The 23,501-nt window shown below is 44.6% G+C and overlaps 1 protein-coding gene across 9 annotated transcripts in view; it reads right to left on the minus strand.

Annotated features, from left to right (window-relative positions):
* The window catches only part of FBRSL1 (fibrosin like 1), a 425,112-nt gene that overhangs the window by 190,548 nt on the left and 211,063 nt on the right, over positions 1 to 23,501 (minus strand). For 6 of the 9 annotated variants that reach the window (XM_075568610.1, XM_075568612.1, XM_075568606.1 and 3 more), the window contains exons 5-6: positions 19,847 to 19,882; positions 10,081 to 10,140 (exon numbers count right to left, since the gene is read on the minus strand). The exons of 1 other annotated variant lie outside the window; for it this stretch is intronic. In XM_075568610.1, coding sequence (XP_075424725.1) covers positions 10,081 to 10,140; positions 19,847 to 19,882 — 96 coding nt within the window. The remainder of the gene's footprint in view (positions 1 to 10,080; positions 10,141 to 19,846; positions 19,883 to 23,501) is intronic. 2 more of the 9 variants (XM_075568607.1, XM_075568608.1) reach the window with 2 other exon arrangements.

The following is a 23,501-nucleotide window of genomic DNA, read 5'->3' on the forward strand; positions in this document are numbered from 1 at the left end:
TTCCATAATAAACACGGAATCTGCAGCTATATAGTGCTACTTACTTGGCCACTTATACTTCCAAATAAATGGTGCTGCTACTATCCATCCAAACAACGAAGGAAAGAGGAACAGTGCATGAATATATTCCATAAAAGGTATTACAACCATCAAGAAAAAACTAAAAATATAGGTTGGAATTTCTATCAAGCAAATGAAATGTACTTCTCTTCCCCTCTAAGTCAAATTACTGGTTCAACTGTAATAATGCAATCTCTTTAAGTTAATGAAGCCAGTGGTGTGAATAATGAAACTTTGATGATGAGAAGAATCATATATTTCTTTTTACCCTTCTGAAAGCTCCGAGCCAGTCTAACAGAGCTTTGAACAGTAATTTATTTTTGGCTTGTCTACAAGGGTTGGAGGGGGGGAAAGGCTGGTGTGTTCAGGGTGTGGAATCACAAGACAAACATGAAGGCGGTGATAGAACCTGTCTCGCTAAGCTTTTGGGGGACAGCAGAAGATCCCCGGTAAACAGCCCACATCCACAAGACAGATGCATGACAAAAGCCTAGCCCCCCCCCCCTGCCCCTTTATCGTAGGCCTGTATAGTACCTCTCTTTTGACTCTTGAACGTTTTTTATTCCATATTAATTTTGTTACATTGGATTGGAGGTCTTCAAGATCTCTAACCGGTACCTTAATAGGGAGAGTGCGGGAAACGTACATTATACATGGAAGGAGATTCATTTTAATAGATGCAATTTTGCCTATCCATGAAATATTATATTTATCCCATGTTGCTAAGTCCTTTTTCAGGTTTTTAATTAGTTTGGATTAGTTGAATTTGTATAGTTTCATATGATTTAGTAATATTCATTCCCAGGTAGGGGATATAATAAGTTTGCCATGAAAAGTCGAAATTAAGTTTTAAAAGCTTGACTGTATCGTTGGGCAAGTTAACCGCCAATGCCACAGATTTGGTGCGATTAATTTTGACGCCCGATTTACTGCCAAAATCCTCGAGGGATTGGGAGAGAGATCAGAGGGTGTGAGAGGGTCATAAATAAGTCATCCGCAAATAACGAAATTTTATAGTTGTTACCAATAGTCACCCCTGATATATTGGGGTTCAATCTAATGGAGGCCGCCATGGGCTCGATGGAGAGTGCAAACAGCAGAGGAGACAGGGGGCACCCTTGCCTCGTGCCATTAGTTATTTGAATTGAATTTTATTAGAGATGAGGCCAGCGCATAGCATGGTTAACAGCCTTGTTAGGAAGTCATTGAGTCATCAATCTCCTCAGGAATTCCCCAGACACGGATGTTGTTCCTCCGGGAGCGATTGTCCTGGTCTTCTTGCATCTCTCCGAGTTCTGCCACTTGGTCTTTCATAGTGGCCATGTCCTACACCTCCCCATACTCTGTGACCTTGGCCTCCAAATCAGAGGTTCGCTCCTCCACGTGGGCCAGATCCCCGCAGAGGTCTTTTACTGCCTTTTGAATTTCTAGTTGGAACACAGAATTGAGTTTTACGTATAAGTCATCTATATCTTGTTTGGTGGAATTCAGGGGACCGGAGCCCTCCTCTGTTTCTGACTCCCCCTCTCCTTGCGTCCCAATGCTTTCTTGGCTTGCTTGTGCTTGCCCGGGTTGCCTTCCGAAGAAATCTGACGCGCTTGCCCGGGGGAGGTTTTTCTTAACCTTGCGAGGCATATTTTTAAGTGTAGAGCTGGGAGGCATGTTTGAAGGGGGGGGGGGGGTGGAAATAGTGGGTTGGTAGATGCTGGATTATTGCTGAATAGCGGATAGATGCGGGGTTCTGGGGCGGAGCTCCAGGATCAGGCGGCCATCTCAATCCTTGGCGCACGAGTGCCGCGTGGTCATTATATAAATCGCGCACATGCATCCCTTTGTCGTATGTTGTAATAGGATCTTTGAGTCTAGTGGTCCATACACCGGTTGTGTTGAAGCATTACACTTCCATTGTTGATGGTATCTGCACAACCTTATCAGGATTATATGTATTTTAATATGTTCTGTTGTGGTTGGGCTAGAGAAGATAGCAGATGGTTTTGTTTGCTCCCCCCTTCTCAGAGTCCCAGTTCTGCTAGACTGTAATTTTAATCGTCAGTTGGGGGAGGGAGGTGTGTTCCTATACAGTCTGCCACTTTTATCTGTGTTTATGATATTTCCCTCTGTTGAAGTATTGTGGCTCAGGGTGACCGTCTTCTCAAACTCTCTCCCCTCACGGGCCGCCGGTGGCCATTTTGGAGGGAGATCAGGCTGGCTCTTGTCCCTGCACAGGACTGCAGTCTTACTGTGTGGTTTATACGTTTATTTTTTGCCGATCAGACTACTCTCTTGCCTTACAGTCTCGCTTTGTTTAGACTACAGCTCATCTTATGGAACCGTGCCGGTTTAGCTGCCCTGGCAGAGCTCTGTCCCAGCCGTCCGACGACACCTCCGTCCTCAGACGGTTCCGCTCACTCCGAGGTAAGCACCGCTTTGCCTCTCCCGGCCTCCACCTCCTCCGGGAGTGCCGATCCCTCCCCTGAAGCTCCGCGATCGGGTGTCCGCTCGGCAGGTGTATTAAAGCTGCCGCGCAGAACCGGCAGCCATCTTCGGTGGGTTGGGTTGGCGCTTTTTTGGTTGCGGGTGTCCAGGCCCCCTCCTATTGTGAGTTGGGGTCTTCTTCGCCCTCATTTATTAGGGCTTGTGCACTTTTGGTGTAGGTGTTTTTTGGGGGCTTTTATGGTAATTTTTATGGTGTTTACATGCCCTTAGTAGCAGGAGCCGAGCTGACCTGCGCCTTCTCTGGTTAACGTCCTGGACACGCCCCCCCCCCAATACCGACATATGTTGTTAAAACTCCCTGGCATAGGGGGGTTGCACCTCCAGGGTGTTAAGGTCCAACCCTTTTATCAGCAATAAGAGCGTGCGCTGAAGTGTTATATGTGGCCTGTGACATGAGCAAGCAACGCAGCCATATTAAAAGTACCCACTCCCTCTCCTCATCCCTACTTTCCGGAAGGAATAGTTATTGTATATTGTGTCCACCAATTTCCTCACCTGCCTCATTACGCGTGTCTGGGGCCAGATTAAAACCGCTTGGGCGCCACAGATTACCATCTTTATAGCCGATTGTTTACAGTTTGCGTAACAGCTAGGCGTTTTAATGCATCCATTTTTTTTTTAAATATCTGTTTTATTTCTCCTCTTATTCACTACGCTACTAAGTGGTTGCACACGCAGGATAGGGATGTTTTCTCCTGCTTCCCCGAAGGCACCAAGACAACATTTACAATCTTTTAATGATCTGTAAGATGCAGCCGTGAAGCTCACGCTTCCATTTCTTCCAGCTAATGATGCCTACAGCTCTATAATGTGACCCAGCAGGAGAAGAGAGAGGAAGGGGAGATGGTCGTTATGGAAAAGTAAAAGGACCCTTTGTTTTTGCATGTTATTTTATAGGCGGTTTGAAAGGATACACTGTGGTGGGAGGATGCTGCTGCTGAACACGAGAATGTTATAGCTAGGGAGATGGATTTCCAGTGCATAACAGGCTCTCAATGTGCAACATGAGCGGAAGAATTTATCAGCACTATGAAAATAACACCAATATAACACAGCAAACACGAAGAGCCACTGCAGACACCAGCACAACGTCATCCTGTTGTACCTTACATTTCATCTTTTATATCACGGCTGTATTTTGGGTTACGGAAGGGGTGGACAACGCCAGTCCTCAAGGGCCACCAACTGAGTCACCTGTGCTGAAGCAGGGATATCCTTAAAGCCTGACCTGTTGGTGGCCCTTGAGGACTGGAGTTGGCCACTCCTGACATATAGTATGCCTACATGTGTTTAGTGGCCTTCTAACACCTAAGAGGGCTAATCTCTCTCCCTCTACTTGATGTTTTCACCAGCAAACTCTCTCCAGTCAGTATGATTCTGTGTCAACATGGCTTTTGGATAAACTGACAATTCCTCTGACGCTGCGCTGAAAGCTCCTTGTCAAAGTCTTTTCCTCATCGCTCGTGGAAGTCAAACGTCTGCCTGCATGTGGGAACTGGATCCTTCCAGACTAGCAGACGGCAGATATTTACGTTGGTGTTCTTTTCCAAGGACAACTTGTCTGCGTGGGGAAAGCCAGGGAGCAAAAACAGGTGTCCGTGCCAAGATGCACTAAATGTTCATGGCAATATCTACAGCAGAGTTTTGTGTCTTGATGAGAAACATCCCCACCAGGAAAAATTAACATGTTAAACTGCGGTATGATGTGGATTATCTGCAGAGGCTCCCAAAGCTCAAGAGTCTTGGAGAATACGCAATGTAACTCCCCCACTGCCAGGCCCTCTTGTAAGTTGGTTATGGGGAAGCACCAGTGGGACCAGCCAGTGACAAGGGATGTCAGCAAACGCAGTCGTGCCAAAGCAGGGCAGAGCCATGCCATCCAGAGCAGTGCCAGCGTCGGAGTGCCCCGCCATTGCTAACAAAAAAGGCAGTAACCCCTGAAGAAGGCCGAGCCAGAACAGAGAGAGGACAGAGTGTAGAAGTTATGTGATGATAGGGGAAGTGTGGCTGATATCTTTAAATATGCAGCTGTGGGAGGCTTTTCTAAGTATTATGAATGTCTTACTCCAAGATAAGGGTCCCAAAAATGTCTTTAAAAAAATGCAGAAAACACAATGTATATTTTATGAACTCTGTCTTCAACCTGTTCCAAGTGGGTTTCTCAGATTAAGCCCTCAATAATAAATTTTAACACTAGTGTTACTAGCAGCACAGAAGGTGTTACATAGCTGATTGCCTTCACATTATTGCAACTCTAATAAATATAGCTAGGGGAGGGGAGGGGGGGGTCTTCCCCTTTCAAAGAGACAACTGCAGCTTACTGGCTCTGTCCTGGGACCTCTTCTCTTTTCTCTGTACGCACTTTCTCTAGGTGACCTAATCACATCTCTTGGGTTTAAATATCACCTCTATGCCGACGACACACAAATTTACTTTTCTACCCCTAACCTTACACCTGCTGTACAGACTATAGTTTATGAATTTCTCTCTGCTATATCATCCTGGATGGCCTTCTGCCGACTTAAACTTAACATGACAAAAACAGCGCTCCTCATACTTCCTCCCAAACCTGGCCCTACTACCTCCTTCCACATTACTGTTGTAAGTACCATCATTCACCCAGTAGCCCAAGCACGCTGCTTAGGGGTCACACTCGACTCCCATCTCACATTCAAAATGTATCTAAAACCTGTCGCATTTTCCTCCGCAATATTACAAAGATACGCCCTTTCATCTGTTGCTCGACTGCTAAAACTCTGACACAGGCCCTCATTCTCTCCTGTCTCAATTACTGTAACCTCCTGCTGTCCGGCCATCCTGCCTCTCACCTGTCTCCCCTACAATCTGTCCTAAACGCTGCTGCAAGAATTACTCTTTCCGAAATCTGTCTCAGCATCTCCCCTGCTGAAATCACTCTCCTGGCTTCCTATCAAATCTCGCACTCAATTCTCCTCCTCACTTTTAAAGCTTTACACTCTTCTGCCCCTCCTTACATCTCAGCCCTAATTTCTAGCTATGCACCATCCCGATTCTTGCGTTCCGCTCAAGGATGTCTTCTCTCTACCCCCTTTGTATCTAAAGCCCTCTCCCGCCTAAAACCTTTATCACTCACTGCCCCACACCTCTTGAATGCCCTTCCCCTCAATACCCGACTGGCACCCTCTCTATCCACCATTAGACCCACCTTAAGACACACCTGCTTAAAGAAGCATATGAGTAGCTCCGTGGCTGAAACTATACATTATACATAAAGCTTGGCCCCCTGCAGACGCACTTTCCAGAATGCCCTCCTACTGTCTCTGTACGTTCTTCCTACCTACCAATTAGATTGTAAGCTCTTCGGAGCAGGAACGCCTCCGAAATGTTACTTTTATGTCTGAATCACCTATTCCCATGATGTTATTTGTATTATTTGTTATTTATATGATTGTCACGTGTATTATTGCTGTGAAGCGCTATGTACATTAATGGCGCTATATAAAGACATACATACATACTGTACTGCCTCTAATAAAGACCTAGAGAGATGCCAGATCCCTCACAGAGGCGGATAATTGAGGGGTTAATTACACAGGCAATAAAATTGGTTTTATGATTTACGGTGCACAGCCAGTCTCAATATTCTGGTCATAAATAAAAGGTTGCAGATAAGGAGAGCTGCAGGCGAAGCAGGGCTCAGCATCTTTAATGGGCAGTTATACGACCCGCTGTGCGTACACGGGCAGTAAATCAGCAGAAACATCTTTTATAGAGTTCTGGCTTTTATGATGTCATTAACTTTCCTCCTTATACTTTAGGGCTAATGAAATAAAGTCATGAGGAGGGATCAAAGGATGAGCCTGTGCCTTTGGGGTTTGTATTCTTTGTAACAGCCTTGGGGTGGGGGCTGCCTCTGCAGTGAGAGACCTGCTCAGGCGCACAGCTACGTTGGAAGAAAAAAATTGGATACTGTGTCCTTGTCAAAAGTAAAGGATTGCTTTAGAATTAACAGCCACTGGCATTAATATGATTAATAGATCTGTATGTGTGTATAAATATATAGAAAGGCACATTTTTTTTTCCTCATTAAGCAAATTACTTTTTTTTCCGACAGGACGTTTAACCCCTTCTTTGCTGTTCAATGTTAGAATGAAATAACATTTTTCTATGACCCCTATTTAATATGGTGAGAGGAAAGAAGCATAATACACAGTTAAATATGCATTAACTTCCATTTACCTGAATGCTCTCTCACTTCTTGTCTAAATGCTGCTGACCACACACAACATATATTCCTTGTATTGCTCTACAGCTGCGGTTCCCAGCCCTTTTTACACTGTGCACCCCCTGCTAGAAAATATTTGTTCTATGAACCCCTAATTAATCTTATTGCCGACTCAGACTATCCAAACCTGTGAGACCGATCCCAAGCAGTATAGTGTCCTAAGCTTGTGGGGAGCAGGGAGGGGGAGGGGGGGGGGAGAAACACGCTTAAGGCCCCAAACTGACCCTCAGTGTGTGCAGGCAGCACGAGGGGGGTGGGGGGTGGGTTATAGCCGTCCCTCACTGCAGAGGATTCCAAAGTCATGCCCCACAATGCTTTGCTGCAATGGATGCAAAGCATTGTGGGGAGTGACTCGGGAAGCCCCTGCTGTAATTAACATCTACACCACCCACGCTAAGGTGCGGTTTGGGGCGTTACCAAGTGCGCAGTCCCCACACGGGCTCAGGAACCCGCTATACCGCATGGTACAGGTTTGGTTTTTTGGTGAACCCTCTATTGGGAATCACTGCGCTGCATGATCTGTGGACTTGTAAAACAGACATGCATTTCAGTGCATCAATCTCATCTTGAATAAATCAATGTAGCCCAATATGGTTGCCATTATAATTAGGGAACAAAATGATGACATCTCTGATATTTCTTTCTTCTGATTCATGTTACAAGCATTTTAGCTGCTTTGTGCTATGAAATGTTTATCCTAATAAGTTAAACAGACCCCAAAAAAAAAAAAAATACAAGTGGTTAAATCCCAAAGTAAATCCTGCTAAAATCAAACAGGACAGGCTTTCTTTGGCTCCAACTATTTGGTATTCCAAATCTACATTTTTTTGTTGAAGGAATAGACCTTTATTTGAACAAAAGGGAGTCTTTAATAAAGGAGGAGGAGAAAGGAGGGGGTGGGCATGATATAAAAAAAAGGGTCAGTCAAATGAAGTCTTCTGGACTGAATTACCCAGCCTACACCATAGTATGCTCAGCCACTGGAAATTATTTAGCAACAAATAAAGCAGTGGGCCAAAGACCTTAAGGCCTTTATCCTGGCCACATGATTGATGTGTTGCGATACTGCAGTGGTTAACAGGGATTCTTATCTGTTGCTAGCGGCAACAGCCAGGTCCCAGCATGGAGCCAGCAGCAGGCCTCCTTGCTGAAGCAGGCCCGCACACAGGGACAGACAAATAGGCTTTTCAGCTGGACAGGTCTCATAGGGGGGTTTTGACATAAAGGGCCCTTTAGAAAGGCTGGAATTGTCAGTCCTTTGATGGGCTCACGCTGGGCCATTAGCTTCTGTTACTAATTTGCAGTGGATGTGAGAAGCTGAGCTGCGTGAACACCTGCAAGAGGCGCTGCTGTGCATTGTGGGAACGGATCATTTTTCACAAGAGAGGTGGCATGAGGGTGGGGGGGGGGGGAGGCTGGGCAGTCATTGCCCATCTATTTACAGGGCACGGAGGGCTCCCCTTAGAGAAAATGATTTTCATGCATAGCTACGTGCCATTCAGTTTGTCTTGTTTTTAACACGACTGTTCCTGCAGATTCCGCTCACCATGCAGGGGCCACGCGGTCTGTGCCGGGCACTCCGAGCGCTCATGCAGTTATATGAATCATTCTAATGCGCCGACTACATCGAGTTCAATTCCTTTTCTACAATCGGATACATACAGCTGAATTCCGTATAATGGTTTCAACTCAACCTGCTGCGAATCTGCTACTCCATGTCAGGGAAACTTTAAACTCCATTAAATGTATTCCCATTGTGTAATCCCTTGTCACATTGGCTTGTTCTCGCACCGTACGGCTCCCCCCAGGCTGGAGAGTGGTTAAAATCTGCTATCAGACGTTATAATAATGCGCTGCACAAGCCGTTTACAACATGTTTCCCAATTCTCATCCTCTCTTGTTGATCTAGGACAGGAGTCGGCCAACTCCAGTCCTCAAGGGTCACCAACAGGTCAGATTTAAAGGATATCCCTGCTTTAGCATAGTTGGTTTACTCCGTGGCTCAGTCAACGACAGACATTTGTGCTGAAGCAGGGGTATCCTTGGTGGCCCTTTAGGACTGGAGTTGGCCGCCCCTGGTCTAGGGTAACATCGGCCCAGGTGGAATTTGATCAGGATTCCTTTGCTCTCTATACTTCCCAGCATGCCCTCTGCCTTCATTTATAATTTCCTGATCCACCACCAGCTTGTGGACCGTAAAGTCTCAAGCCAGAAAATGAAATAATGGATATAATCTGTCCTCCTTTCCCCAAGATGGGTTACATGGTGTCGGTCTGGTTCCCAAGGCTCTGGATCTCTCGCCTCTGGTTTTCTTGCGGAACCGTTTGGGCCACGAACATTCCAACAACTATTATTTAATTCTATAACGCAGTCACTAAAGATTTACTTTGGAAAAGACCTAAAGTTCCTACTGTACGGTTCTGATTTTTGCACTCGATTAGACTATACTTCTAGCTTCCATCTTTATACGTGATCAGCTGTATATATATATATATATATATATATATATATATATATATATATATATATGTATATATATATATATATATATATATATATATATATATATAAATATATAATAAATAAAAATAGAACTGCAGGTTTATAAAGAACCAAAACTCAATAAAACCACTGGCCTAAAGCGTAAAAGCAATGCTTAGCACCCGACATAAGGTGGCTCTCTCAAAGTTCGCACAAAACTGGTACTAGCCTCCAGCTCAGGTCTCGCAAAGAAATCTCCTTAACAATAAACACAATTGAAAACTGAAACTGTAAGGTCCAAATGGAGCAGTGTCATGTGGCAGCCCTTCCCATCCCTGACCTACGAGTCCCTGCGGTGGGGAAATAACATGGCTCCTGTTTTGTCCTGTTTGCACAAGGGAAGGGAATTATTTCTCAGCTCCTCCTCGGTGTGCGCGAAGATTATCAAAGAACGAACGAAAAATAATCATTTTTCATTCACCCTGCAGGACAATTAATAGCAAGTTACAAATGACCATCAACAGCTGAAATTGCAAAGCGATAAGCATTCAACAATCATTTTACCAACTGCTGTTAAATGGATTTCCCCCCCCCTCAACCCCCTGCTAGAAGCAGGGGAAGAAAAATGGCATGTCTTAACGCCTTCACTGCCAGAAAGCCATGTGACATAGCAAAGGCACTAGGGCCCTTTTGACGGGACACCTACACACTATGCCTGTACCATTATCCCACACACCTTCAAAATATTTATTTAGGATCTCTTTCACACAAGCTCATACCTCAATTTCCATGGGATATCCTTTTAAAGAGCATCCTAGTCCACACTTTGACCGTGATCCCTATTTAAGACAAAGTGCAAACTCAGTAAATGCATAAGGTTCTAAAATGATCATTTCTATATTATATTAAAGCAATCCCATTCATTTTGTGCATCTCTCGGTGTTAAATGTATCAAGTTACTTTGGCCTGCTTGCATCAGCACGCATTATGTGGAGTGTTATTACAGCTATGAAAGGATTTGGAGTGGGGGAATTACTTGAAGCACATATATAAAAATGCAATGTATCAATTTACTGTCATTTTTGTCTATTTTTCATGTGTCACATAAACTGCCTAGTCTGATCTGGCATAAACCCATCTGAGAGATTTGAGTCAAATCGCTGAAACCTGATAAACCGGTTTCTTTTGTCCGACGGAGATGCTAATAGATGGAAATATGAATCACTGACATCTCAATATATAGCCCCAGAGATTGCAACTTTAGCTCTCTGTCTCACAGGCACTAAATTATATACACTTTGGCCTATATCATTCTATTAAGTAAACTGCTAAGCACACTGGTATACTGTATAAGAACATTGTTATTCTACCCTTACACTGCATTTGTCTCTTCCTGATAAAAGCTGGGAGTTCTCACATAGATTCCCCCTTTGTTTTTAGGGCAAGAAATCTGCCAGAGACATGTACTGGGCAGACACGTGCATATTAACATACACCGCCTGCAGGAGCACTTCTGCTGTATTCTCTGTGCAGCGCTGATAAATATTTCAGGGATTAAAAATGGATGCTTTGCAATCGCATGAATTCCATTTGCACAAGAGCCTGGAGAAAGCTTTGAAATCCACCTCACAGCTACACAGCGCATCTCTCCCTGTAACACTTTAATTGGGAGACTAACACTATATAATCTGTACATCGCAGCCTACGGGCTGTTAAAACATTTAAGCTGCATCACAAGTACTGCTCTGTTGAATTAACACATGTTCCCTGTATAAGGTAGGGTCTGTGCTGTGGGCGGAGGAGAGTCTGTATGCTGTCTTTATACACAAAAACATAGCAATTCATTCAGCCCATGAATGTTCTTATGATACAGCCAAGGAAGAGACAGATGTGGTGGGCATCTCCTGCTGAGGGGTCCAGAAACGTATTGCTGCGCTTGTTTAACGCAGTAATCCTGCTTAACCATTACAGCTACGGGGTGAGTCAGCTTGGCGGACTCCCCCCGGTCCTGAGATTCTTCCTGCTACAGTTACCGGTGTTACTTCCTGTTTTTCCTTTGAAAGGAATTTAAATGGCAGTCCAAACAGGAAGCCACAAAACCGATTGTGTTCCAGCTTTCTATTGGCCCGCAAAATTCGGCGTCCATTTCGTTTTCGCTGGTGAGAGAAAGTGAACCGATAAGTGTCTGAAACTGGTCTGTAAGTAGCACGGTTCTGCTACAAAGGAACCCTCAAACCTTATCCCGAAAAGAGAAAAAAAAAAAATGACAGAAAGGAGTGTGAATCAAAATAAATAAATAAAAAATAAAAGAATAGGGGGTAGGATTGCGGCTTCAAATGTTTGGTTATTTTGTTTTTGCTAGACCGTTTTACTGGCGCTTGCCAGCAACGCGATTGCTCCATAAAAAACTGCATCAGAGTCAGGACAAAGATGAAGGATCGCTTACATATTTTTGGAAAACAAGAGCAGTCCTGACTACGCCCGTCAGGGTGTATTCCCTGTTGCATAGTGAGAAAGGGAAATCCTGTCCACACAGGCTTATGCAGTACTGAGGAGGTTAATCCTAAAGCAGGCTATCTGGATTAATCTCAACGGATTCGTTAGGGGTATAAAAACCCACAGAGACTCACTACAGGGATCTCGAGCACAGAGAGAGTGTCTGTGCTGCCAGAGAGATCCCAGGGGAAGAGAGGCTCTGTTCCAGGTAACACCGGTCCCTAGAACCTGCCACAGGAAACCCCCACAGACACCACCCTAGACTGACGTGGAGAGCACCCTGCCTGCTGGTACCTACCTTTATTTTGAACTTGTGTCGAAAGGTTGCTAAGAGGCCTAGCCTTCAAGCCCACAGATAGGGACTGTTGAATGTTAGTCAGTCCCCTACATGGGGTTAGGCCTGGTTATTATTTTCTGCTCTCATTTCGATTTCTGTTTAAAGCTGCTGGCTAATAAAGCCTACGTTTATTTTCCCCTAAACACATCTCCAGTGTTTAACCCTCTGCGCACAAGTCCTACAAAGTCATGAAGATTAGATACGAGATTATATATATATATATATATATTTTTTTTCTATCTATCGGCATGCTCTATTTCAGGTAGACTCATAACTAATTGGTGAAAGAGCGCCACAGCAATGCCAAAGTTGCTCTGATCAGTGCCGAGATATAAAAGTTTTCGCATTGCCTAGAGCAGGGGTGCACAAACAGGGAGGGGGGGGGGCAACATTTTCTGGGGGTGGGGTGGAGGAGGAAGGAGGGGGAGAACGGGGGAGGGAAGGGCGCTTACAGAAGCCCTGCACTCTTCCCCAAAGCATTTAAATGAAACGCAGAGGGAGCCACGCAAGGCCTCTGTAAGTCCCTTACCTGGTCTCCGGCGGCTTCTGGCGATGTGTCGCCATGGCAACGTGACATCAGAAGACGTCGGTATGGATGGGGGAGGGGGGGAGGAGAGCACGAGCAGGCAGGGGGACGCAGACTGAAAAGTTTGCCCTCCCCTGACCTAGAGTCGCAAACAAACAAAAACTTTTTTTTTTACATTAATATTTTGGTGAAGCCGAAAATGACTGGAGAAATTCCATGCCATCTTTTTCCCCCTCTTTTCTCTTTATCAATTATGTGGAATTGCATCAACATCAAAAAAAAATGGTTCAAACATGTTGGTGCACATGTTTTTCCCCCTGACGATGCTGACACTTCTGCTGGTGGGTACAGACAGTAGCGGTTTCACCTTTCAGAGCATTCTTAAGAGAAAAAAAAACGAAGAAGAAAAAAATAATTGTGCTTTGCTGATCTTATCTGGCTGCTTGGTGGCCGCCATATAACGGAGTGATTTCCATCCGAGCCAGCCGGAGATTTTCCGCTTTCACGGCCTCGGGGAAACCACAGCGAGAAAGCCTGAGCCCTCTCTGCCTTGTCACCCAGTCCCAAGGCTTCTATCACTAAGTGGGCGGGAACGGGGTTTTCAGCCCTGAGTGACTCAAATCGGCAGCAAACCTGAGGCTGACCGCGAGCTGTATAGGAGTCTGACCACAGATCAGCACAATGATAACAGCACGAATTTTCAACACAGATGCCTTTTCCTGTTTGAAGCTCTGCTCTCTTTTCACTTGCCGAAGGGAGGTGTTGTGGGCCTGTATTAATTTGTGGGTCTGTATAACTAGGTGGTTCTGGAGCTGAATTGATGTAAACCAGGGCATGCTCCAACATTTCCTTGGCGTCATCAGCTTATGAGTGTCAACAAGAGGCGTTGGGACGAAGGGACCAGTGGCATTATAATGGTAATGATCACATTGTGCATCTTTGTGGCTCATAATGTGCCCCAGTGAGAGGCTGTATTAACTTTCCTTATACTGTATATGGGAAGTGCTTATTTGCATGTCATTACCCAGAATCCCTGGCTGCAGTGGAAGCACTGTATGCGAAGAGATAATGGGGAGAAGCAGGGTTGCAGACCTGTCTTGAGATGTGAATGTGCTCATTAGTGGGACTTTTATTTACAAGCAACAGTAAAAAAAGAAAACAAACCGTTGCATTGCATCAAACACCTTTTTCTTTGCGGTGACACACAGGCCTTTACTTGACATGCTGTGAACACCACCTTCCCCTTGCTAGGCAAGATGTATCCAGCTTTAGTACGTAACATAATAATGGATTTGACCCAACCCGAACTACAATGTGACTATAAAAAGAGCATGAAATAGCCCAGCGGTGCAAACTGGGGGAGGCGCTAGATTTTCTGGGGGGGTGGGGGGGCTGGAGAAACAGTTATAGGTCCCGCACTCTCCCCCCAGGCATTTAAATTAAATGCCAGGGGACCGCAGGAGGCCTCTATAATACACTTACCATCCATTCCAGCGACGCGTCATCCTGGTAACCCGGCGTCAATGATGTCACATGACCCCGCGCATCATTTGACGTGGGGGGGGGGGGGGGTATGTCGCCGAGGAAAGCAGGCAGGGGTGCGCACTGGGAAAAGTTTGCGCAGCCCAGAAATAGCCAACACATCCAGGGACATGTTTGGGCTCATACACAACGGCGTAAAAGCTGCAACAGTAACTACGTCACGGAAACTTCACAGATATGGTCCATGGTAAGCGACAACTGCTGGAGGGGTCTCACAATGAAATATTACAAAAAAGACTGGAACGAGCACTGCAAGGAATCCGGACTGGAGGCAGGTTTATCGATTGCCCCATTTTTTCTATCACAATGAAATATGTTGGACTGCCCCTTTCACCAGGCTTAAGAAGTCTGGAAATACTGTGCCAGCACTGATCACTTCTTTCCTTTTGCATAGCCCGCTGTTTGCTGGGGTTCACGCACCCAGAGAACGGTCTGTACATTTTCATGTTACTATTCTCTCCAGGAGACAGAAAGAAAATGCTGTCGCCCCTCCCTGTCAGAAGTGGAGTGTTTATTCTCACTCCGGGAATAAAACCAACACATTTTACTGTTGTTATATCTAGCACCTTGTTAAAATGCTCTGGGAGGTTGTGTCATATTGCACTTTCGCCTCCCAATTTGCAGCTTTTGTGTCGCTGGGTTAAACCTTCTAAGGCAGGGGTGGGCAAATCCAGTCCTCAAGGGCCACCACCAGGTCAGGTTTTAAGGCTATCCCTGCTTCAACTGCGCAACTGATTTGAGCCACCCGTGCTGAAACAGGGATATCTTGAAAACCTGGCCTGTTGATGGCCCTTGAGGACTGAAGCTGCCCACTGCCCACCCCTGTTCAAAGTGTTAGAAAGAAGATTGTGTTACTTATTCCATTGCTGTGTCTGTGCATCAGCTAAAGGAGGCTCAGCGGTTATTCCCAAGCAAATTTACACACAATAGGATATATATATATATATATATTTTTTATACACACATACACACATTGCTGTATATTGAGTATATTTTAATTATGTTTGATTCAATTCAGCGAAGGCAACAATTTGTAGATAACCATTAAAACAAAGGATGGTGCAGCTTTAGCCCGTAGAATAGGCAGAACAAAGTGTAAGGTAGAAATGACACCTTTAATAAAGGAGCAATTCAAATAATATCCTACATTGGGTTTTTTAATAAATCTGTAGTATTAGATTATACTTACTACCTATTTTTTATTTTAAAATTCAATGCAATGCCATTTATAATGAGTTTTAATATACTGAGCATGCTTTGATGTCTATATAGAGGGTTTCAGCACACCTCCCCAGCAGGGCAAGATCTTTCAACACTTTCCTGTTTGTGATCATTTGTTGCCAATGTTCCCAGCAGTTTGAGTTGCAACCTGTAACAATAGATGTTACCTTACCAGCTAGAATGTATTCTTATATCGCCGAGTTACACTGACTTAAGGATTGATTGAAACTAAAAGGCAGCCATTTAGTGAATCCTGGAAGCAGGATATTTGCTGATCGATCACAGGGGAACGAATCGATCGGCAGCTTAGGTAATTAGTGTTCAATAAAGGTAATCAAAGGCTGCATATATTAAAACAAAAACGATTTTTTTTTTTTTTAAAGATGCCTCTTTAATGACTAACTAATGATTACAAAAAGTGCAAGCTCTCAGGTCCACGAGGGTCCCTTCTGCAGGCTGGAGATAAATTCTGTGAGTTTCTATGATACTTCTGGGCTAGTGTTCATTGCCACTAAATACGCAGTGGTACTGTGCTTTATTAAAGGAAAGCAAAATGATTTTAGCAATAGGACCATTCTATTTAGATAAACATTCTACCACATTTATTGTAGATTTGCTCAGAAAATAAATGAGGAGGGTTATTATGACAATAGGTTTAAGAGAGCAGTTCCACCTGAACACTGGTGCTCTGTTTCTTCATAACACTGTGCAGCTGCAGGACGGACGCTTTCTCCTCTAGTTTTTCCCTGTTCACCGATTCATTTTATTTTTTAAACAGAGTATTTGATTCCAACAAAACGAGCCCCAAATCTAAATAATTATGTCTGCTTAGCCTCTCTCACTCACTGACATTAGTATTCTTCAAAGAACTGAGAAGATTAGGATGAGATTTTTTTTCTGATAAGAACGTTGGTAGTCTGCATGGAACACAGCAGGAGTTGCTGTGTGAACACCCTACTGCAGGCTTGGGGCCTTCATAAATAATTCTAACTAAACCAAATACAGCAAGGTAAAAATAAAATAAAAATAAATGTTGGTAATCTGTTTTTAAGGGGCTCACATGGAGCTTCCGGTATAAAATAGCTCATATTTCAGAGAGATACGTGTTTAAAGAAAAGATAAAGTATAGATTTGCACCTCTGAAAGCATTGCTACTCTGTACTGAGTGCATATCCTCCCATTCCCACCGCTGATCATGGCTCACATTTGGCTGGCATAAGGACACAGCGTGTTTCCACTAGCACCGCAGTGTGTGTGTGTCACTGAGATGGAGCTGGGACTTTTCACCCTGTGGGGGGGGGGGGGGGTGGTAAGGTGAAATCACACTTCACTTCTCTCACCAACTGAAGCGGAAGAGTTTTTCAGCAGGTTCGCAGGAGAAGACTAGTGCAGCGCAATGAGAAAAATTACAAGGCAGCAACATCTAGGGCAGCGGTGTTCAACTCCAGTCCTCAAGATCCCCCCAAACAGGTCTGGTTTTCAGGATATCCCAGTTTCAGCACAGGTGGCGCAATCAGAGGCTCAGTTGAAAACTGAGCCTCTGAGCCACCTGTGCTGAAGCAGGGACTGATTGAGCCACCTGTGCTGAGGCTGGGATATCCTGAAAACCTGACCTGTTGGGAGGGAGGCTTGAGGGCTGGAGTTGAGCACCCCTGGTCTATGGTCCCCAATAACCCCTGTTAAGGAGAGGCATTTCTCTGAAAAACAATTGCGCTGGTTTTGCTGTATTTATATTTGAGCTTATTGTGCACGTTGTGGTGACAGAATAATGCTAGGATGACCTATTATTATGGTCATCATCACCACCATAGTATATCCCTGCAGTCCAGCTCTTAAAAACAGAATAAAAGCATAAAAATAAAGAATTCACTCTCGTAGAAATGGTATCACGTATAGTTGGAGAATGAAGAGGTCAGCAAAAAAAAAAAAAACCCCAGATACATGTAAATGACTCTGTGCACTTTTGCAGAGTGGTCACATAGTGCAGCCTGGGAATGCTAAATGCTGCTCAAGCTGGCCTATGCTTTTTGCAAGTGACAACAGTAAAGTGATACAAAATTCCCATGCCGTTGGGTGGAGAATGTCTCTCTCAGTTGCACGTATGTGCAACAAGGCACTCTGTGACCTAGCATGAGAGGTTATTGCACACAGAGTGTCCTCTTGGTGATCTAACACCCCGGCAGGTGGCAGAGTAAAATGCCAGAGTAACAGGTTTGAAGAAGCAAAATGACTGCAGGTGAAGACTCGGTAGAAATCCTGCCACGTACACCGATGTGTCAGAATAAAATCCAGTTATCTCTCCAGCCTGCATCCCAGCCCAGATCACAACCTCTCCTCCCTCCCCCCCCCCCCCCATTTGCACAGAAGACAAATCCCCCTGTACTCAATTTTCACATCTCAGCAGACAAGTGGCGGATTATTTACGGCTGTTTATTCCTCTACCGCCACAATGTGAAGATCCGGTAAGCGTGCTTATCCCATGTGACAGCGCTTCAAGGAGACAGTTTAAGGCACTCATTCGCTAAGGTGTTTGTAACACACGAGGAAATGGGATCCTGGCTCTCTACAGGTTTAGGGTTTGATCTCAGAAGACGCACAGAAAAAAATCTCACGAGCACCCCGTCTCTGACGTAGGCTGCTTTGGAAGGGCAAAAACAGTTTCAGATATCTGCCTCCTCATTGTAGTATTTAAATGTCTGCAGTTAACAGTGAACCAGCAAAACACACCTTGTACATATTGTATATAATGTGGATTATATGCAAGATAATTGTCCTCAAATTGTTATCCTTCCACTAACATCCTGGTCTTAAAACTTCCTGTCGAGTCATTATGTAAATGAATGCTCACAGCGCATCAAACTTCTGCAAGTAACTGCTGCAAGAAAGACTTGTGTGCGATACTTTTCACAGAATTCAGATTTTCACCAAGATTAACACCGAACGAACATCTCAAATAGAAACTCAGAACACTGGCCCCACAAACAATACGTAAACCGTTTCAGCTACTTGGTAGAAATATATTTAGTCGCATCAACTGAATGAACAAGGTGGCAAAAAGAACCTACAGGCTTGTACTAAAACATAAACCCCTTGCAGTCAAAGAAGTCGCAACCCTGTGCTATACAATGTATAGCAACCTTCCCAGGAACTGAAGGGGAATGTCTGTAAATCTGTAACCCCCGTTTTTGAAAGAACACAAAGCTTCTAAATGTGTAAGCTCTTTCTTTCCATGGAATACGTAACAAATCTGGCCGGTAACCACCGAAGGATTCGCAGCCTGGATTGTGCTTTGTCGCCTATAGTCTGTGTTTTGCCCTTACACTTTCAGATCTTCCTCTTCATGTTTCCTTTAGATATGAAAGCCCTACACTACAGATGAGGGGATGAAAAATATGGGTCTGCTTTGAAACGGTAAGGTATAAGCAGAGGAACAATTGCAAAGGAAGAAGCTTTTCTTCCACTTCACCACTTGATCTATCTCCGGAGAGTCCCTGCTTTTCATTAGTTCTTGATGTTCCTTCCATCCTTTGTTCTGGAGTAGAATATACCTCCAGCCAACCACCAGCCATAGCAAAAGGGGTCGTCAGCGGCAGTTCGAATGCTATAATGTAACAGTGATAACAATAAGGACAGACAAGTGAACCGGGAGAGGTAAGCTCCACTTCCTTATGGGCTGTCATCAGGTGTAGCCATCCTCAGATTTGGGACCCCGACTCCGCATACAAAGCTATTCCTATCCGTAGTCGAAAATGTCTCGAAAGGTGAATAGCGCCGCATCGAGTTAAAAATGGATACCAGTATCTCAGCTTGTCAGGAAATGTAGGTGCATGCAAGACTGGGGATCAGCACAGATGAGAAAAGGAGGGTGATCCCCAGCACTCACGGTTCCCTTTAGAACGTGATAACGCGGAGCCCCGAGTGCTGTGGACATCCTCCTTGTTGTAAGCCAGTAGTTCTAATTTAGGAGAATTTGCTTTCATGAAGCTACAGAGACCACGCAGATAAAAGTCTCCAACTGACTTGTCGAAAAATAACCAAGAATAGGATGCAGATTATTAACCGGGAGTTGGAAAGCAGCACGAGCGTTTTTAAAATAAAAATTAAAAAAATGAATAAATGAAGATGACAGTCCAAGAAACGGTCTACACCTTTATGAATTAACTTTGTGCACACAGATATGCTTAATCACAAGTGAATAATGATATCCTGTACCACTATTTGTTGTGTTTCCACTGAACACACTGTGTTATTTTAATGTCTGCATAGAGAAGAGATTTATCTCGAGCTTTATTCAAACCTATCTGTGCAGGAGGCCCTTTGCGATGCATAGCGGCGTCGGAACCTCCAGTACAGATGGGCCTCTTTACAACACGTTTTTTTCACGCGTTCACGAACATAAATAGCAATTAAAGAATCGACTTACTGAGTAGCCGTGTCCAGAAAGTGATTGAGCCGAACTCTGTGGGAGGAAAGAGAGGAGGAACAGCAATGAGAAACATTCTCCATTCGCTGAAGTATAATTTGCGGTGGTAACACTTAAAGTTGCCTGTTCCCACATCTCAGCAATCTGTGCTTCACAAGACATGGGGCAAAAATCATATTTCCAATATAACAGAAGTTCTGGCTGAACACCGTTATAGAGCTACACATGGTACCAAGGCCCAGATTTAGTTAAATGGGCTATGTTGTAAGACAACCAAACTACCTGTACAAAGGAAGGTGCATTGTGGCTTAGCATTGCTGAGACAATAGGAATCCAAGTGGTTTGGTGATTTGAGGTGCATTAGGATACTCATTATTGCTACACATTGCAGGCATTTCCGAGGGCGACTTAAAAAATTATTTGTACCTACAAGAGTCTTCATTCCGGGTGTTCTGAAGGAAGAAGTGCATGAAATGTAGCCTAGTTTAGAGTTGTTGGAAGACCACAAAGCACCTGCATTTTCATGGCAACGGGTGAACCAGCTGCGGGCTCATTAAATTTTTAAACAAGTGCATAGGAAAGACGTGAAAAGCAGAATGGTCCCCAATGGAGTCCTAATCAGAGGAGCGGGACATAAAATACGCAGATGTGCAGGGTGGTTACAAGGTCTGTGACGAGGAAGATAAAGCCAAGGCAAAGGAAAATTGTAAAAACAACTTTTCTTTTTGGACTTTGTAATTGGCAGAAACCAGTGATCACAGTGTGATGTTACGTGGGATGTATAGTAGCACTACTTTCTCATTTACCAGCCTACACAATGTACAGTGGGTCTGCACATAACATATAGGGTGACACTTTCAGAAATGGGTCAGAGCCTTCCTGGTTACCATAATCAGGTTCTCCTAAAACAGGCACAGTGCCACTACTTTATAAACGGCACTGTGACCCATGACAAAATCCCAACATGCCAGGACATCTCCTGCCAAACGTCCCCGGTTATCTATATTCATAAAAGAAGTAGTCGTAAATTCCCCCACTTTGAAAACATGACCCCGTTTTATAAATGTGTATACTGTATTCATATGAATAGAAAGGTTGGAAGACCCTTAAAAATACATTTTATTTTACTGTAGAACATAAATGGAAAATGATGTTTCTAAATAAAAATAAAGTAGTGGTACCATTTGCCATCTCCGGACTATTACATGATGACCACAGCACTAGAGGCATTCCATGCACTGCAGTCCCCTTCAGCAGGGAAGGTGTTAACCGGCTCGCAGTGAGCGCGTGGATAATGCGGCGGATCCCATTTTTCCTTGATGACTCAGACACGGGCAGAGCACCTGCCAACCTTTCCTGCTAAGCCAATAATTGCCAATTTAATCTTTGCCTCTTGGTATCACTCATGCTTAGCCCTCGCTGTGCCCTGCATACATCTTCATTCATCTGGGGGAGCCGCTCTTGACAATTAGAGTGTTAGCTTCAGCTAACTAGGGCAGCTCATTCCACAGGGCCGAGGAGACAATTATTAAGTCTATTTTCCCACCGTGTAGTGGGAGGGGATGGGGAAGGAAGGGAAAAAAAAAAACAAGAACCTGCGACAATTAAATAGAGTAATTTCTCTTTCCCGCTCCCTGCAACTCCCCCGCAGCCTCCCTTCACCTTCAGAATATTTCACATTATCACAGCTTTACAACTGCATTCAAATTTTCCATGTTCACAGGGACTGAGGCTTCTATTTAAATGATAATGAGGGACAATCCATTCAATTGAGCGAGGGAAAAAATCCATTAAAACACAGGCAGCTCTTAAGCTGGGTCATGAAACAGATTTTTGTCTTACAGCCATTATACGAGGCCATATATGGATTTTTACAAGGCCCGGGACACCACAAAAGATTAAAGGAACAATTAAGCAGGGACATAAAAAAAATATTTACATGCCGGAGATTGAGGGGGGGGGGGGCGTGGGGGGGTGGGAGGGGAGGCCTGTGACAAACCTCCACGGCTTAACCCTTTACTACAGGAAAAGGGTTCAACCGGGCCAGTAAAAGGAAGCAGCGACGATGGGAGAAGTAGCTGGTCTCTGAAGTGGGAGAATCGGGTGAGGCGCGCGGATGTTTCTTTGTAGGTGAACAACATCATCCCGGCTGCCAGTCGTGTAATATTTACTGCGGGTTAGAGATAAACGGGCCTAGCTAAATTGCTATCGTGTGAGATTAGCCAGTCGGGATGCCCCATATGGCAAAGCTCACAGGCCATATTATCTCGGAGGTCTGCGATAGGTTTAGGCTGTTGCTATGGATACAACGGACCTCCCTCAATTGTCAAAACAGCTATTTCAAATGTTCCATTTCTCCACAACTCATCAGTGCCTTTGAATTCTAAAACACCCAGATTTTATCCGTTTGATAAGAAAGAGACCTCAATTTATATTGTGCATTGGGTTGGTGGGACTTACCTCTTGTACAATAATAATAATAATAATAATAATAATAATAATATCCATCTCCCCGGAGTCAGAAGGGCAAAGAAACTCCATTGTGTAAGACACCCACACATGAGAAAGGTCCCTTTAACCCGACCCCCATCCCATCCCTGCAGTTTTATCCCAAGATCCTCTCCCTTCATCATAACAAAACTCAGCTCCCATACCAAGATCCTGCTCACAAGTAAAACATGTAGAGAGAAATCCCTCCACCCCCACCTCCCCTCCCCTCTCCCCTTTTCTTCCCCTTCCGTCACTTTTGCCTGTCAGAGCTGTCAACTCAAATACAGCTTTAATCTGCCAGGAGCACTTTTCTGCTGACATTTTTAATAAATACTTTCAGCTCTTAAACACATTTGCTGCAGATATCTCCTTTCCCTCCTCTCCCCTCCCCCCGTCCCTCTCTTCGCCTGCAGAATAAAAACAGGGAGACTAAGAGGCAGAAAATCATGTTTGGAAACCAGCTCTCCCCCCCCCACCCCTTCCCCCATACAAACGTAAATGATCTCGCTGCGGTGTAAAGTGATGCAGAGTATGACTTCCCATTTCAAAACGTCCAAGCTTCTTCTAACCACCTCAGCCTACCAGCTTGGCAAACCCACTTCTATATACAATATCCCTTTACCTTCTATATAATGTACAAACCATTACAAACGGGCAATACTTGACTGGTTATTACTGTGGGTAGAGAGGGAGCCGGAACAGGAGACATAGAATCAACACTACTGTCACTTCAAGGGGCTGAGCGATGGGATCATTTCACCCAGGGGTGGCCAACTCCCGTCCTCACCTCCCCCAACTGGTCAGGTTTTCAGGATGTCCCTGCTTCAGAACAGGTGGCTCAAGAATGAACCACCTGTGCTGAAACAGGGATATCCTGAAAACCTGACCTGGCGGGGTGTGCGGGGGGTCCTTGAGGACGGGAGTTGGCCACCCCTGATTTATCCCTTTCCCCGCAACCACGGCCTGGCCGATATTGCAAAGCACTTCTACTTCATGAACTGTTCAGAGATACACGGTATCACTATCCAGTGCAGTTCACTCATGGGGACCCCACGAAGGTTGCATTAGTTTTTCAATGGAAAAAAAAAACAAAAAACGGAACGTTTCATATTTTCATCAGTGGCGGCGAGCTGGTTAATGCCAGATGTTATTATTCATGTGCAAA

The sequence above is a fragment of the Ascaphus truei genome, chromosome 13 (assembly GCF_040206685.1).
Source record: "Ascaphus truei isolate aAscTru1 chromosome 13, aAscTru1.hap1, whole genome shotgun sequence".
Lineage (NCBI taxonomy): Eukaryota > Metazoa > Chordata > Amphibia > Anura > Ascaphidae > Ascaphus > Ascaphus truei.